This window comes from Manis pentadactyla, chromosome 2, assembly GCF_030020395.1.
Source record: "Manis pentadactyla isolate mManPen7 chromosome 2, mManPen7.hap1, whole genome shotgun sequence".
Classification (NCBI taxonomy): Eukaryota; Metazoa; Chordata; class Mammalia; order Pholidota; family Manidae; genus Manis; species Manis pentadactyla.
Genome location: NC_080020.1, coordinates 152,909,789 through 152,926,610, shown reverse-complemented (window position 1 = coordinate 152,926,610; position 16,822 = coordinate 152,909,789). Strand labels below are relative to the sequence as shown.

The 16,822-nt window shown below is 38.1% G+C and overlaps 1 protein-coding gene across 8 annotated transcripts in view; it reads left to right on the top strand.

Annotated features, from left to right (window-relative positions):
- The window catches only part of MRPL30 (mitochondrial ribosomal protein L30), a 61,994-nt gene extending 45,420 nt beyond the window's left edge, over positions 1-16,574 (top strand). For 5 of the 8 annotated variants that reach the window (XM_057496947.1, XM_036879997.2, XM_036879999.2 and 2 more), the window contains 5 exons: positions 1,586-1,663; positions 10,940-11,023; positions 15,826-15,972; positions 16,201-16,274; positions 16,353-16,574. In XM_057496947.1, the coding sequence (XP_057352930.1) occupies positions 1,613-1,663; positions 10,940-11,023; positions 15,826-15,972; positions 16,201-16,274; positions 16,353-16,485 (489 nt within the window). In that variant the 5' untranslated portion in view covers positions 1,586-1,612 and the 3' untranslated portion in view covers positions 16,486-16,574. The remainder of the gene's footprint in view (positions 1-1,585; positions 1,664-10,939; positions 11,024-15,825; positions 15,973-16,200; positions 16,275-16,352) is intronic. The other 3 variants (XM_057496948.1, XM_057496949.1, XM_036880003.2) reach the window with 2 other exon arrangements.
- The last annotated feature ends 248 nt before the right edge of the window (positions 16,575-16,822 follow it).

Sequence of the window (16,822 nt, the reverse complement as noted above, 5' to 3'; positions counted from 1 at the left end):
TATGGAGAAAAGACCTTAGGAAGTTGGAGGGGAAGTAGGAAGGCCAGTTAGGAGGTGTTTGTTGAAATATAGCTAATAAGAGAAAGATATAACAAAGCATGAAGCTAAATGAGTAGGGTTAGTATGTAATACTTGTGAGGAAGAAGTATGGTAGAGAAAATAATTTAGCATTACCTCTTTGATTTGGAGGGCTGGAGGATTAAGCGTCTCTTCTAAGGAAGCCCCAGTACTAAGTATATAAAGCACCAGCAAAGCAAAAATGATCTGAACTAGAAATCATTACGTAAAGTTTGAGATCTGAAGTCTTAGTGACATTTTTGAAATTTGGATGTACTTCTGTATTCTGAGTTGAGCAGACCATAGATCTAACCCATTGAGTGATTCATATACTCATAACAAACATAGGGTGCCTACTGTTCATCACATAGTGTGCTAGATGCTGAGAGTAGAAGATGAACAAGAAAATTCTTGCATTCAGGGCATTATGGGTTTGGTAGTTAATGCTTCTAAATCTGATACATAATTAATTTTGAGAGACTGGTTCATTTGCTGAGAATTTTTCTGAAGTCTGGCTCTTTGGGACATCTTGCATTGATTCTCACAACTTTACTGTTTTATCCACATCTCAGGAAAGATTTGTAGAGCTTGAGTGAGCCAGAATCTGGTGGACACTAACACATAGCACTTACCCTATTTTGGTGTGTTAGGATATTCTTATTATAGCTTTGTAATTATTTAATAATTTTATAATGGTAAAACTTATTGAGGGCTCCCTATGTGCTGAGTTTTAGGTGTTTTTAGAGTAACTCCTTTGCAAGTTGGGTATTTCTGTCTGTTCTTTGGGTAAAAATTTGAAACAAATTATCCAAATACACATTTACCACATGAACCTAATCTTTCTACTTTTAGTATACATTAGCATAGTAAGCTATAGTTGTTTTGTGTCTAGGTAAACATAACTTTTTTAGGTCATGAAAACAATGTATATTTGTGAAGAATCATTTAAAAATACAAATACAAGCAAAAAAGAGAGTTCTACTTTAAAGAGAAGGGCGTTACAGTGTAGTGAAAAAGCACTGGACTAGCAATTAGGAGAATTGAATTCCAGACCATATACTCTGGAAAGCTGGATGCCCTGGGGTAAAAGATTGAACTTTTGGGGATTCATTTTCCTCACACATAGCGCAACAGGGTTGTCAGTTCTAATTGTAGGAGTTGGGGTATCTTCATTTAATGTTTTAGCTCTTTGATTTTTTTATGGTTGTGTAACAAAACATTATGTTTTTGCCCTCATTATTGAAGATTTAAAAAATGATAATAACCTCCATCACCTGTTCCTGTTGAATCAATGTAGGCTCTAACTTACCTGGTAAAAATGGGATAGAGTTAATGTGTAATCACCTGTGGTTTTGCTGAACGCTGAATAAAACATTTATTATAACTAATTCTTGCCCTTACTATTTAAAATAACCAAGATTTTACTGTTAAACTTCAGTCAAGTATACAATTAACTTCTTATTTAGTTTTTAATACTGCAGAAGGGGAGACCTGTCTATTTCTGAGACCTATTTTTTACTTCTCACAGCCTCTAAGGAGAATAGTCGCCACATTCATGGCAGGGATTTTGCCATTAATAGTTCAGAGGCCTCCAGGCAGACTGAAAGTAAGTATTTCTTTTCAAGAATTATCTTGTTTTTTCTATTCCTTAAGATATTTTTCTTTCTCTTTTCTAATTATCTTTTTTTTTCAAGAATTATCTTGTTTTTTCTATTCCTTAAGATATTTTTCTTTCTCTTTTCTAATTAACAAAACATACAAGCAGGTTAAACTTTATGAGTTCCTCTTTTTATATTTTTTAATGTCAAGGGTTATATATGGTTTATCTGCTGTTTTATCCCTAAAGATTTGGAATCAAAATCTCTTTCCCTGGAGAACATGCTGGTGAAAAATGGCCAGTCGGCCTTAATCTTTTTAAAGTTTTAAGTGTTTTTGCTTCACTTATGAAAAAGTACATTTTCAGTCATAAAAAATGAGTAAAACAAAACAATCTGCCAGAGACCATTTGTATTTTCAAACATGAGTTCAAACATGTAGTTCTTTCTGGTCTTTTCTTTTAGAAACTGCAACGGTGCAGCCTAATTTATTCAGGAGGGCTGCTGGCCATAAATGATAATGTCAGGTGCTTTACTTACATTACCTTACCCTCAGATTAATCCTCAGTATTACTTCCTTTCTATATCTGAGGAAACTGACCCTCTGAGAGGGTCAGCATCTCATTTCTCACAGAGACAGGATGCAGTGCCCATTGTCTTGCCCGTGTTTGTCCTTCCCCTCCGCCACTCCCTCCTGCTTGTTCTCTACTTGTTTTTTTTTTGTTTGTTTGTTTTTTTAATTGAAGGGTAGTTGACACACAGTATTACATTAGTTTCAGGTGTACAACACAGTGATTCAACATTTATATACATGATAATTCTAGGTACCAGCTATCACCATACCAAGTTGTTACAATATTTTGACTATATTCCTTATGCTATACATTACATCCCGGTTACTTATTTATTTTACAATTGGATATATATATATATATATATTTTTTTTTTTTTACCTGAGGGCATCTCTCATATTTATTGATCAAATGGTTGTTGACAACAATAAAATTCTGTATAGGGGGGTCAATGCTCAATGCACAATCATTAATCCACCCCAAGCCTAATTTTCGTCAGTCTCCAATCTTTTGAAGCTTAACGAACAAGTTCTTACATGGAGTACAAATTCTTACCTAGTGAATAAGTTACATGGTGAACATTACAGGGGCAGTCATCACAGAAGCTTTCGGTTTTGCTCATGCATTATGAACTATAAACAGTTCAAATATGAATATTCATTTGATTTTTATACTTGATTTATATGTGGATACCACATTTCTCTCTTTATTATTATTATTTTTAATAAAATGCTGAAGTGGTAGGTAGATACAAGATAAAGGTAGAAAACATAGTTTAGTGTTGTAAGAGAGCAAATGTAGATGATCAGGTGTGTACCTGTAGACTATGTGTTAATCCACGCTAGACACAGGCAATAAAACATCCTCGTATGCGGAAGATTTCTCTCAGAACGGGGGGGCAGGTTCTAAGCCTCACCTCTGTTGATCCCCATTTTCTCACCTGATGACCCCCCTGCGACTGTGCCTGTCTTAGGTTGTTCCTCCCTTGAGGAATCTTACCCGTCTCTGGCTAACCAGTCATCTTCCGGGGCCATACAGGGAAATGTAAAGTTGGTAAGTGAGAGAGAAGCCTTATTGTTTGAAAAGGTTAGCTTTTTACTTCTTTGCAGATTTATGCCCTGTGGCTTCTATGCCCAGTATTTGTCTTGAGGTGTCGTTACCACTTGGAAGAATTATGATACTCGGTAAATTCGATATGTGGCACGAATTCTATTTAAGGGTTGTAATTAGGAAGGAAGGAGGAAAGCTATAGAAGTAGCAGGTGGAAGAAAACCTGGGGAGATTGATTATTTCTTTGACATATCTTCCTGTAGAGTAACTTCAGCATGTATAGTTTTTAAACTACTAAGTAAATTGTGCACACACATTAACATAATAGGAGTACAGTTATGTAACCAAAGCATACCTGTAATTACCAGCCATCTCCAGTGAAACCAAGAAAACCAGTTAGGCACCTTAGGCATTTGTGAAAACTTATCTATGATATGGTGGATATTGTCCAACTGAACTTGAACAGTCTAAGAGAATTCAGATAAATTAAAACAACCCATTCCTGGGGACTGTTCACATCCCATATGTTCTTTTAACAGTAAATAGTCTGTAGTTGTAAGATTTTGGAGTGCTACAATTTGCACTTCTCCTAATTCTTGGTTGAGTTCCAACCATATAGATCCAGTCAAACTTGTTGTTTTACTGTATGCACAGGCCAGCTTAGATATCTCCTTCTTCATTCCCATGGCAAGTCCAGGAATTGGTGGGATGAGTGCATCTACAGCTGTAGCAGTGCGTGGATCTTTGTTGGGGTTTTTTTGATGATCATCTTCTGGCATGAGTCTTCCCGAGAGTGCTGATGTTGGAAGTTCTTTTTCATATCGTATCTTAGTTCATTTTTGGGGTAGCCAAATTAGGCTTTGATCCTCTGTATAAACACAAACAGACCCTTTGCCTACACTTTTATATGCCCTTTATATCATTGTGTAGAGCTCATTGGAGGTCACCACACAGGAACTGCTTTTTTTATTTTATTTTATTTTTTTAACATTAATCTACACTTATATGACAAATACTTTGTTTACTAGTCTCACCCCTATACCAGGTCCCCCCTATATACCCCTTTACAGTCACTGTCCATCAGTGTAGCAAAATGTTATAGAATCACTACTTGTCTTCTCTGTGTTGTACAGCCCTCCCCTTTCTCCCACCCCCCTATGGATGCTAATCTTAATACCCCTCTTTTTCTGCCCCCCCTTATCCCTCCCTACCCACCCATCCTCCCCAGTCCCTTTCCCTTTGGTACCTGTTAGTCCATTCTTGAGTTCTGTGATTCTCCTGCTGTTTTGTTCCTTCAGTTTTCCCTTTGTTCTTTTACTCCACAGATGAGTGAGATCATTTCGTATTTCTCTTTCTCCGCTTGGCTTGTTTCACTGAGCATAATACCCTCCAGCTCCATCCATGTTGCTGCAAATGGTAGGATTTGCCCTTTTCTTATGGCTGAGTAGTATTCCATTGTGTATATGTACCACATCTTCTTTATCCATTCATCTATCGATGGACATTTAGGTTGCTTCCAATTCTTGGCTATTGTAAATAGTGCTGCAATAAACATAGGGGTGCACTGGTCTTTCTCATACTTGATTGCTGCATTCTTAGGGTAAATTCCTAGGAGTGCAATTCCTGGGTCAAATGGTATGTTTGTTTTGAGCATTTTGATGTACCTCCATACTGCTTTCCACAATGGTTGAACTAATTTACATTCCCACCAGCAGTGTAGGAGGGTTCCCCTTTCTCCACAGCCTCGCCAACATTTGTTGTTGTTTGTCTTTTGGACGGCAGCCATCCTTACTGGTGTGAGGTGATACCTCATTGTAGTTTTAATTTGCATTTCTCTGATAATTAGCTATGTGGAGCATCTTTTCATGTGTCTGTTGGCCATCTGTATTTCTTTTTTGGAGAACCGTCTGTTCAGTTCCTCTGCCCATTTTTTAATTGGTTATTTGTTTTTTGTTTGTTGAGGCATGTGAGCTCTTTATATATTCTGGACGTCAAGCCTTTATCGGATGTGTCATTTTCAAATATATTCTCCCATACTGTAGGGTTCCTTTTTGTTCTATTGATGGTGTCTTTTGCTGTACAGAAGCTTTTCAGCTTAATATAGTCCCACTTGTTCATTTTTGCTGTTGTTTTCCTTGCCTGGGGAGATATGTTCAAGAAGAGGTCACTCATGTTTATGTCTAAGAGGTTTTCGCCTATGTTTTCTTCCAAGAGTTTAATGGTTTCGTGACTTACATTCAGGTCTTTGATCCATTTTGAGTTTACTTTTGTATATGGGGTTAGACAATGGTCCAGTTTCATTCTCCTACATGTAGCTGTCCAGTTTTGCCAGCACCATCTGTTGAAGAGACTGTCACTTCGCCATTGTATGTCCATGGCTCCTTTGTCAAATATTAATTGACCATATATGTCTGGGTTAATGTCTGGATTCTCTAGTCTGTTCCATTGGTCTGTGGCTCTGTTCTTGTGCCAGTACCAAATTGTCTTGATAACTATGGCTTTATAATAGAGCTTGAAGTTGGGGAGTGAGATCCCCCCTACTTTATTCTTCTTTCTCAGGATTGCTTTGGCTATTGGGGGTCTTTGGTGTTTCCATATGAATTTTTGAATTATTTGTTCCAGTTCATTGAAGAATGTTGCTGGTAGTTTCATAGGGATTGCATCAAATCTGTATATTGCTTTGGGCAGGATGGCCATTTTAACGATATTAATTCTTCCTAGCCACGAGCATGGGATGCATTTCCATCTGTTAGTGTCCCCTTTAATTTATCTTAAGAGTTACTTGTAGTTTTCAGAGTATAAGTCTTTCACTTCTTTGGTTAGGTTTATTACTAGGTATTTTATTTTTTTTGATGCAATTGTGAATGGAGTTGTTTTCCTGATTTCTCTTTCTGTTGGTTCATTGCTGGTGTATAGGAAAGCCACAGATTTCTGTGTGTTGATTTTGTATCCTGCAACTTTGCTGTATTCCAATATCAGTTCTAGTAGTTTTGGGGTGGAGTCTTTAGGGTTTTTTATGTACAGTATCATGTCATCTGCAAATAGTGACAGTTTAACTTCTTCTTTACCAATCTGGATTCCTTGTATTTTTTTGTTTTGTCTGATTGCCATGGCTAGGACTTCCAGTACTATGTTAAATAACAGTGGGGAGAGTGGGCATCCCTGTCTAGTTCCCGATCTCAGAGGAAAAGCTTTCAGCTTCTCGCTGTTCAATATAATGTTGGCTGTGGGTTTTTCATAGATGGCCTTTATTATGTTGAGGTACTTGCCCTCTGTTCCCATTTTGCTGAGAGTTTTTATCATGAGTGGATGTTGAACTTTGTCAGATGCTTTCTCAGCATCTATGGAGATGATCATGTCGTTTTTGTCTTTCTTTCTGTTGATGTGGTGGATGATGTTGATGGACTTTCGAATGTTGTGCCATCCTTGCATCCCTGGGATGAATCCCGCTTGGTCATGGTGTACGATCCTTTTGATGTATTTTGGAATTCGGTTTGCTAAAATTTTGTTGAGTATTTTTGCATCTACTTTCATCAGGGATATTGGTCTGTAGTTTTCTTTTTTTGTGGGGTCTTTGCCCGGTTTTGGTATTAGGGCGATGTTAGCTTCATTGAATGAGTTTGGGAGTATCCCCTCCTGTTCTATTTTTTGGAAAACTTTAAGGAGAATGGGTATTATGTCTTCCCTGTATGTCTGATAAAATTCCGAGGTAAATCCATCTGGCCCGGGGGTTTTGTTCTTTGGTAGTTTTTTGATTACCGCTTCAATTTCGTTGCTGGTAATTGGTCTGTTCAGATTTTCTGTTTGTTTCTGGGTCAGTCTTGGAAGGTTGTATTTTTCTAGGAAGTTGTCCATTTCTCCTAGGTTTCCCAGCTTGTTAGCATATAGGTTTTCATAGTAGTCTCTAATAAGTCTTTGTAGTTCTGTGGGGTCTGTCGTGATTTTTCCTTTCTTGTTTCTGATACTGTTGATTTGTGTTGACTCTCTTTTCTTCTTAATAAGTCTGGCTAGAGTCTTATCTATTTTGTTTATTTTTTCGAAGAACCAGCTCTTGGTTTCATTGATTTTTGCTATTGTTTTATTCTTCTCAATTTTATTTATTTCTTCTCTGATCTTTATTATGTCCCTCCTTCTGCTGACCTTAGGCCTCATTTGTTCTTCTTTTTCCAATTTCGATAATTGTGACATTAGACCTTTCATTTGGGCTTGTTCTTCCTTTTTTAAATATGCTTGGATTGCTATATACTTTCCTCTTAAGACTGCTTTTGCTGTGTCCCACAGAAGTTGGGGCTTAGTGTTGTTGTTGTCGTTTGTTTCCATATATTGCTGGATCTCCATTTTGATTTGGTCATTGATCCATTGATTGTTTAGGAGCGTGTTGTTTAGCCTCCATGTGTTTGTGAGCCTTTTTGCTTTCTTTGTACAGTTTATTTCTAGTTTTATGCCTTTGTGGTCTGAAGAGTTGGTTGGTAGGATTTCAATCTTTTGGAATTTATTGAGGCTCTTTTTGTGGCCTAGTATGTGGTCTATTCTGGAGAATGTTCCATGTGCACTTGAGAAGAATGTTTATCCTGTTGCTTTTGGATGTAAAGTTCTGTAGATGTCTGTTAGGTCCATCTGTTCTAATGTGTTGTTCAGTGCCTTTGTGTCCTTACTTATTTTCTGTCTGGTGGATCTGTCCTTTGGAGTGAGTGGTGTGTTGAAGTCTCCTAGAATGAATGCATTGCATTCAATTTCCTCCTTGAGTTCTGTTAATATTTGTTTCACATATGTTGGTGCTCCTGTATTGGGTGCATAGATATTTATAATGGTTATATCCTCTTGATGGACTGAGCCCTTTATCATTATGTAATGTCCTTCTTTGTCTTTTGTTACTTTCTTTATTTTGAAGTCTGTTTTGTCTGATACTAGAATTGCAACACCTGCTTTCTTCTCTTTGTTGTTTGCATGAAATATCTTTTTCCATCCCTTTACTTTAAGTCTGTGCATGTCTTTGGGTTTGAGGTGAGTCTCTTGTAAGCAGCATATGGATGGATCTTGCTTTTTTATCCATTCTATTACTCTGTGTCTTTTGATTGGTGCATTCAGTCCATTTACATTTAGGGTGATTATTGAAAGGTATGAATTTATTGCCATTGCAGGCTTTAAGTTTGTGGTTACCAAAGGTTCAGGGTTAGCTTCTTTACTATCATACTGTCTAACTTAACTCGCTTGTTAAGCTATTGTAAACGCGGTCTGATGATTCTTTATTTCTCTCCCTTCTTATTCCTCCTCCTCCCTTCTTCATATGTTGGTGTTTTGTTCTGTGCTCTTTTTAGGAGTGCTCCCATCTAGAGCAGTCCCTGTAGGATGCCCTGTAGAGGTGGTTTGTGGGAGGCAAATTCCCTCAATTTTTGTTTGTCTGGGAATTGTTTAATCCCTCCTTAATATTTAAATGACATTCGTGCTGGATACAGTAGTCTTGGTTCGAGGCCCTTCTGTTTCATTGCATTAAGTATATCATGTCATTCTCTTCTGGCCTGTAGGGTTTCTGTTGAGAAGTCTGATGATAGCCTGATGGGTTTTCCTTTGTAGGTGACCTTTTTTTTCTCTCTGGCTGCCTTTAATATTTTGTCCTTGTCTTTGATCTTTGCCATTTTAATTATTATGTGTCTTGGTGTTGCCCTCCTTGGATCCCTTGTCATGGGAGTTCTGTGTACGTCTGTGGTCTGAGAGGCCATTTCTTCCCCTAGTTTGGGGACGTTTTTGGCAATTATTTCTTCAAAGACATTTTCTATCCCTTTTTCTGTCTCTTCTCCTTCTGCTATTCCACTTATGTGTATATTATTCATTTTTTATTGGTCACTCAGCTCTCTTAAAATTCTTTCATTCCTGGAGATCCTTTTATCTCTCTCTGCATCAGCTTCTCTGCGTTCCTGTTTTCTGTTTTCTAGTCCATTAATGGTCTCTTGCATCTCGTCCATTCTGTTTTGAAGTCCTTCCAGAGCTTGTTTTATTTCTGTATTCTCCTTCCTTAGTTCTTGCATATTTCTCTGCAAGTCCATCAGCATGGTTATGACTTTTGTTTTGAATTCTTTTTCAGGAAGACTGGTTAAATCTATCTCCCCAGGTTCCTTCTCAGGGGAAGATGTAGCAGATGCCGAAGCTGTCTGGGTTAGTCTTATCTGGATCATATTTTTTTGCCTTTTCATGTTGACAGGTGCTATTGACTGTCCGCTGGGAGGGCCAAACTTTTCACTTGCTACTGGCCTTTCTTTACTGGGACAACTGCGACCTCTAGTGGCTTGTGTTGGGTAATTGCGAGTAGGCTGGGTCTTTGTGTCTTGCCGATATGGATGGATCTCCCTTTCTGTGGGCGGGGTTTGCCTTAGGCTGTTTCTCTGCTTTCGCAGCGCCCGGAGGGGTAATGGACGGGGGGTCTGTTTGGCTGTTTACCTCCGTGAGGGGTCTCAGAGCTGTTGCCCAGGGGGTTAGTGCGCCCGGTTTTCCCTGTAATTTCCTGCCGCTGGGCTGTGACCTATGCTGTTTCCGTCCAGCTGTTAAATCCCTGTCCCTTTAAGACTTTCAAAAAGCCTCCGCTCTTCTTTGTCACAGGGACATCAGCTTCGGCACCCGCTCAGAGGTCTTACTGCCCTATTTCATTAGTTACCAGCCCTCCACGCATGCACTGTGCCTGCGCTCTGGCCCGGATGGCTGGGGCTGGGTGTTTAGCAGTCCTGGGCTCCGTCTCCCTCCCGCTCTGCCTACTCTTCCCCCGCCGGGAGCTGGGGGGAGGTGTGCTCGGGTCCCGCCGGGGCCAGGGCTTGTATCTTACCCCTTTCACCAGGCGCTGGGTTCTCGCTGGTGTAGTTGTATTCTGGCTGTTGTCCTGTGTCTTCTGGTCTCTCTTTTAGGATTAGTTGTATTTGTTGTATTTTCAAAAGTATATATGTTTTTGGGAGGAGATTCCCACTGTCCTACTCACGCCGCCATGTTGTCTCTGCAATCTCTCTACTTGTTTTATACCAGCTCTGCAGTACAGGTAGGTCATGAAAAGGAGTGAATATTTCCCATCCAGAGAGGAGCTTCCTGGTGTGAAGGATTGCTGTGCATCCTTTTTCTTCAGCAGACAGAGAAAGAGGACTGGAGGATTGCAGAAAGGGAACAAGAGATAGGAGCCTGGAGTGATGGCACTGTTGGGACTAGAGAGGAAACTGGAAGCTCACGGGCTTTCTTTGACACTGAGTTATTGAAGGTGAAGTACTGCACATTGTCTAGCCCAGGGGTTGGCAAACTGCAGCCAGCAGGCCAGCTTCAGCCCACCCACCTATTTTCGTAAATAAAGTTTTAATGGAATATAATCATACCCATTTGCTTATATATTGTCTATGGCGCTTTCGCCCTACAGTGGCAGAGTTGGGACTTGGCAGTGGCAACTTACTGTCTGGTCCTTTATAGAAAAATATCACCACTCCTGGTCTAGAAATCAGTATTTATGTGTTTTTGCTTTATAATCTATTAATGGTGAGATGAGATGTATTCATTCGCTTAGGGACTGAGATAAACTAATAATTACTTTTTAGATAAAAACAGATTTCTTTTTAAAAAAAGAACCAAAGTTGGTAGATATGGATTTCTGCACCAGAGTTCTAAACAATAAATGTTTTATTTTATGTCATATTTTAGACTCTTATTACAAAAGGTATGGAACCTGTCATATGTACGGATTGGATTCGTCACAAATTTACCAGGTCAAGAATTCCAGATAAAGTAAGAACAAGTGATTTTGTGTATTTTTTTTTTTACTATTTTTTTAAACATACTTTCTTTCAAAAGGTACCTGTTTTTGTAATATTGAAAACCTTTATGTTAAATTATGTGTGGATCTGCACTATTAACTACATCCACACATAATTTCACATAAAATATAGTAGGATTCATGTACATGATGATTACTAAAAATAACATGCCACTGGCCTTCAAAGTAGTAGGTTTTTGTCACTCAGAATCTGTGTATTCCTGTTTTTTTCTTTAATATTTTATGTTACCATATCAACATTGTCCTGAGAAAAATGTGGTCTTCCCCTGACTCAGGGCTCTGTTTATGTGCTCTTTGTGTTCATCTTCTGTACCCGCTATTGCTATTTTTGATCTTGTGTTTTCTCTGCTAGATTTATGCATACATATCATTGTTAAAGAAAACACTGGCTAAGCCCTCCACTGATTTTTTTCTTTTGATTTTTTTTAACTGAGTAGACTTTATTTCTTAGAGTACTTTGAGGTTTATAGGAAAACTGAATAGAAAGTGCAGAGTTTCCAAATACTCCTTCCTCCGCTACACAGTTACTTTATTACCAACATCTTGCTTTGGTATGTATTTGTTGTATATATTGATGAACCAGTAGCAACACATTATTATTAACCAAAGTCCATACTTTCCATCAGGGTTCACTGCTTGCATTACACATTCTGTGGGTTTTGACAAATGCATAATGTCCTGTATTTACCATCAGAGTATTATACAAAATGGTTTCACGGCCCTAAACATCCCCTGAATTTTGCCTCTTCATCCCTCCCTCTCATCTCCCAACCCTGGCAACCACTTATCTATAGTTCTGCCATTACCAGAATGTCATGGATTTGGAATCATACAGCATTGTAGCCCTTTCAGACTGGCTTCATTCCCTTAGCAGCATATAGTTAAGGTTCCTTGATGTCTTGCCATGACTTGATAGCTCTTTTTTTTTTCTAATCAACTGTATATTTAATCAAAGGAATAATAAATCATGAGTTAACTAGAAAATCTCTGGCTAGAACTTAAGGAAAACATGAATTTGAAAAGATCAAGTTGTTTTCCAGTAAAGTGGCTAGAGACTCAGCAATTAAGAAGGTACTGGAAATAAAGCATATTTTTGTAACCCAAGTTTTCTGGCTGAGCAGCTCATTTCTATTTACTGCCACATGATATTCCATTGTATGGATGTACAACAGTCTATCACATTCACCTCCTGAAGGACATCTGGTTACTTCCAAGTTTTGGCAATCATGAATAAAGCTGATATAAATATTCACGTGCAGCTTTTGTGTGGACAGAAGTTTTTGACTTATGTGAGGTAAACATCTAGAAACATAATTGCTGGAATGTATGGTAAAACGACTGCATTTGGTTTTGTAAAGCTGGGTTTTGTTTTGTCTTTTTTTTTTTTCATTATTCCTCCAATTTTTTGTATTGTGGCAAACTGTATGTAACATAAAACAATATATCAGCTGTTTTTAAGTGTAAAGAGCAGTGGTATTAAGTATATTCATGTTGTTGTGCAACCATCACCACCATCCATCTCCAGAACTCTTCATCTTACAGAATTGAAACTGTGCCCATTAAACAGTGCCTCCCCATTCCCTCACCCCCAGCCTCTGGTCACCACCATTTTCCTTTTTTTTTTTATTTTTAAAAATTTTTAAATAGTGTTGCCATTCAACAGGCACATGAAAAGATGCTCCACATCGCTAATTATCAGGGAAATGCAAATTAAAACTACAGTGAGATACCACCTCACACCAGTTAGGATGGCCAACATGGAAAAGACTAGGAGCAACAAATGCTGGCGAGGATGCGGAGAAAGGGGAACCCTCCTACACTGCTGGTGGGAATGGAAACTAGTTCAACCATTGTGGAAAGCAGTATGGAGATTCTTCAAAAAACTAAAAATAGAAATACCATTTGACCCAGGACTTCCACTCCTAGGAATTTACCCTAAGAATGCAGGAGCCCAGATTCAAAAAGACATATGCACCCCTGTGTTTATCACAGCACTGTTTACAGTAGGTAAGAAATGGAAGCAACCTAACTGTCCATCAGTAGATGAATGGATAAAGAAGATGTGGTACATACACACAATGGAATATTATTCAGCCATAAGAAGAAAACAAATCCTACCATTTGCAACAACATGGATGGAGCTAGAGGGTATTATGCTCAGTGAAATAAGCCAGGCAGAGAAAGACAAGTATCAAATCATTTCACTCATCTGTGGAGCAGAAGAACAAAGCAAAAACTGAAGGAACAAAACAGCAGCAGACTCACAGAATCCAAGAATGGACTAACAGTTACCAAAGGGAAAGGGACTGGGGAGGGTGGGTGGGAAGGGAGGGATAAAGTGAAAAGGGGGCGTTATGATTAGCACACATAACATTAGTGGAGGGGCACAGGGAAGGCAGTGTAGCACAGAGAAGACAAGTAGTGACTCTATAGCATCTTACCACGCTGATGGACAGTGACTGTAATGGTGAATGTGGTGGGGACTTGATAATGGGGGGAATCTAGTAACCACAATGTTGCTCATGTGATTTTATATTAATGATACCAAAAAAAAAATAGTATTGCCATTGACTGTTTGACACCTTTAGTGTACTTGACGTTCCTTTACCAGAAACCTTTTTCTCAAGTCATAGTCTTTCTGCCGCTGTCCTTGCCACAAGTGCATTATCTTATATCTTCTGTGTTTCTTAATCTGTAAACTTCTGAAAGAGAATGATAGATATAAATGTATTTGTTTAAAATGTGCAAGACAGTTATTTTCATCACCAGTTATAGTAAAGGTGAAAAGTTTTAACCTTCATAGTGTGTATATCCAGCCCTTGTTGTCTTCTAAACTTACGCCTGTATTCTCATATTGTTTCTAGATCATGCTGCTTGGATAACTCATAAGCATTTGAGTTAAACATCCGAAATTAAACTCACTATCTTATTTTCCCTCCGAACAATCAAACAAAAAGAGGGTGCTCATCCAGTATGAATGGTATCAGTTAATGCTACATCCTCAAGCTGATTTCCCAGGCTGGAGACCTGAGTGAATCTCCACCCCTCCTTCACCACCACAGACCCATCTATTTTACTGCCCCAGGCTTGAAATGAGTCCCTTTTCTGTTACAACTACTGTAATTCAGGCTTTTAACCATGGCCATACCTTCCTACCCTTGTTTCCTTATACCAGTCTTCCACCTCCAGTTCATTTTATTCTCTTGTAAGAGTTGTCTTTCTATCTATTTTTGAAACATGATCATGCTGCTCCAGATTTTTAGTAGCTTTGTATCCCTTCTGGAAATTTCTAAAGGCTCAGCATAGTTGAGCCTTGTTTAAGTTCATCCCCTGCATTGCTTTTCATGCTTTTTTCCTACTTCAGCCACACGGAACACTCGGTTTTCCACTATTTCATGCTCTTCACACTGTTCCCTTAAATGTTCTTTGGCGCACCTATTCCATCCTCTGCCTGCCACCGTTCCTCCCCTCCTGTATATCTTTGAAATCCCTAGAAAATACAAACAAGCAAAACTAACTGGAAAACACCCTTAATGCCACCCACCTGGAGACAGCTACTGTCAACACCTTCTACATCCTTTTCTGTTATGTGTTTTCAAAGATGTGAATCATCTCAGATGTAACACTTCTCTAGTTGCTTTCTTCATTAGCAATATAGTATGACCTCTTAGTAAGTTTCTACAATGCTGTTTTTAATTATTAAATAATATCCTTTTTGATTTAAGTACCATCTTTTTTATGTGTGTTTCCTTTCTTGGACTAATTCCCCAGAGGTATAACAACTCTTGAGCTAACGTCTTTGAGACCTTTTACATATATAGGAATATATACATACATATATAAATACACACACACACATATATACATATATGTGATTCTTAGATTCAGTATTTGTAGAATATGTCATATTCACACTCATGTATTTGGTATAGATGAAACAAATACAGTATCCTACTGCACATAGTGGTGTGGAAATGTGTTTTTTTGTTTGGTTTGGTTTGGATTTTGCTCAAGAATGTGTTATGGCCATCCTTCCATGTTAGTAGCTGCAAAGATAGTAAACCTTTATAGTGGCAGCATTGTATCCAGTAGGCTACATCATCATTTATTTACTTACATCATATTTTATTTGGTATTAGTATTGTTAGTTTTATTTAGAATGTATTTATCACAATTTATTTAGTTCTACTAAGAACACAGATGTGACCTTAATTTTCAGTTTTACAAATAGTGTTGCAATGTACATCCTTATTCACTACATTTTATGTACTTAGGGAAGTTTTTCTGTGGGACAGCTCCCCAGAACCTTTTGATTCTTAGAAATTCAGTTCACATGTCAACTGGAGCTGTTCGTCTGTATGCTCACAATACTTTGTACGTATTATTTATAATGGTCATGCTATTGTCATTGTAAATTTATGTTTGTTCCCTCACTTGAAGGAGGGTGGGGGTTGCAACCCAGTGGCCAACTTTTATAGCGCTCACGTTGTCTCCTGGCACTTGAACTCTTTACATCATCTGCTTGCTCCTGCTTTGCTCTTAGACTAAACAACAAAATCCTTACCTATGTGCTATTTTTCTTAAGAGTATGAAATTCTTAAAAGACTCCATCTGAGTAATATCATACCGGTAGAAATTGATGATGAGGATTATAGAAACATTAGGAATGAGATCATTATGTAGTTACTTGGGAGTTTTTTAAGAAAAAAAATGCACAGCTGAAAATTTACCATTTATAATTCTTCCTTCCCAGGTATTTCACCCTTCACCTGCAGATCATGAGAAATACGGTGGGGATCCACAGCACCCTCATAAACTGCATATTGTTACCAGAATAAAGAGTACAAAAAGACGTCCATATTGGGAAAAGGACATAATAAAGATGCTTGGATTAGAAAAAGTATGCAACTATCCTAGTCATCTTTAGTGTTGTTTAAATTTGCTTTAAATTTTATACTTTTTAAACTTAAAGATATACTTTTATTATTTCTTTTGTTGAGATGTATTATTTAGTGTAATTTATTTGAAAGTTGATTTAGAACAAATGTCCGTTTAACTTAATGTTTTACTGGAACCTGGGACCACGTGCTTTTGAAATCGATCCATAATGTTGTTTCCTTCCTTGCAGGCACACACTCCTCAAGTTCACAAGAATATCCCTTCAGTGAATGCAAAATTGAAAGTGGTTAAACATTTGATAAGGTTTGTTGTTTGTTACTTCAGTAGTTTAAACAAACTTGTTACCCAGTTTAATTCTAAAAGCATTTTCTTATGTTACAGAATCCAGCCCCTGAAATTGCCACAAGGACTTCCAGCAGAGGAGGACATGTCTAACACGTGCCTCAAGAGCACTGGGGAATTAGTAGTGAAGTGGCATCTAAGCCCTGTAGAACAGGAAGCAGTTAAGTCCTAATGCCAGGGCAGTCCACGTTAAAAAAGGCAAATCATTTTTATTTAAAGATGGTGAGAAAATGTTCTCATTAAATGTACTTCAAACATTAATCATTTTCACTGACTACACCTGGTATGTTTCTTCCTTATATAGGCTTCAGGGGTTTTGTGCTAATTGGTTTAACTCTCTCCTTTCCCTCTAATAGTTTCACTGCAAAATGGGTTAAGAATGGCATTGTTTAAACAACTGGGATCAGATTTCACCATTGTAATGGTCATTAGCTTTCTTAAAGTACTGTTTTCTCATTTAATTGAATTCAACGAATTCCCTGAGTGCTCTTTGAGTGAAGAGTGTGTTG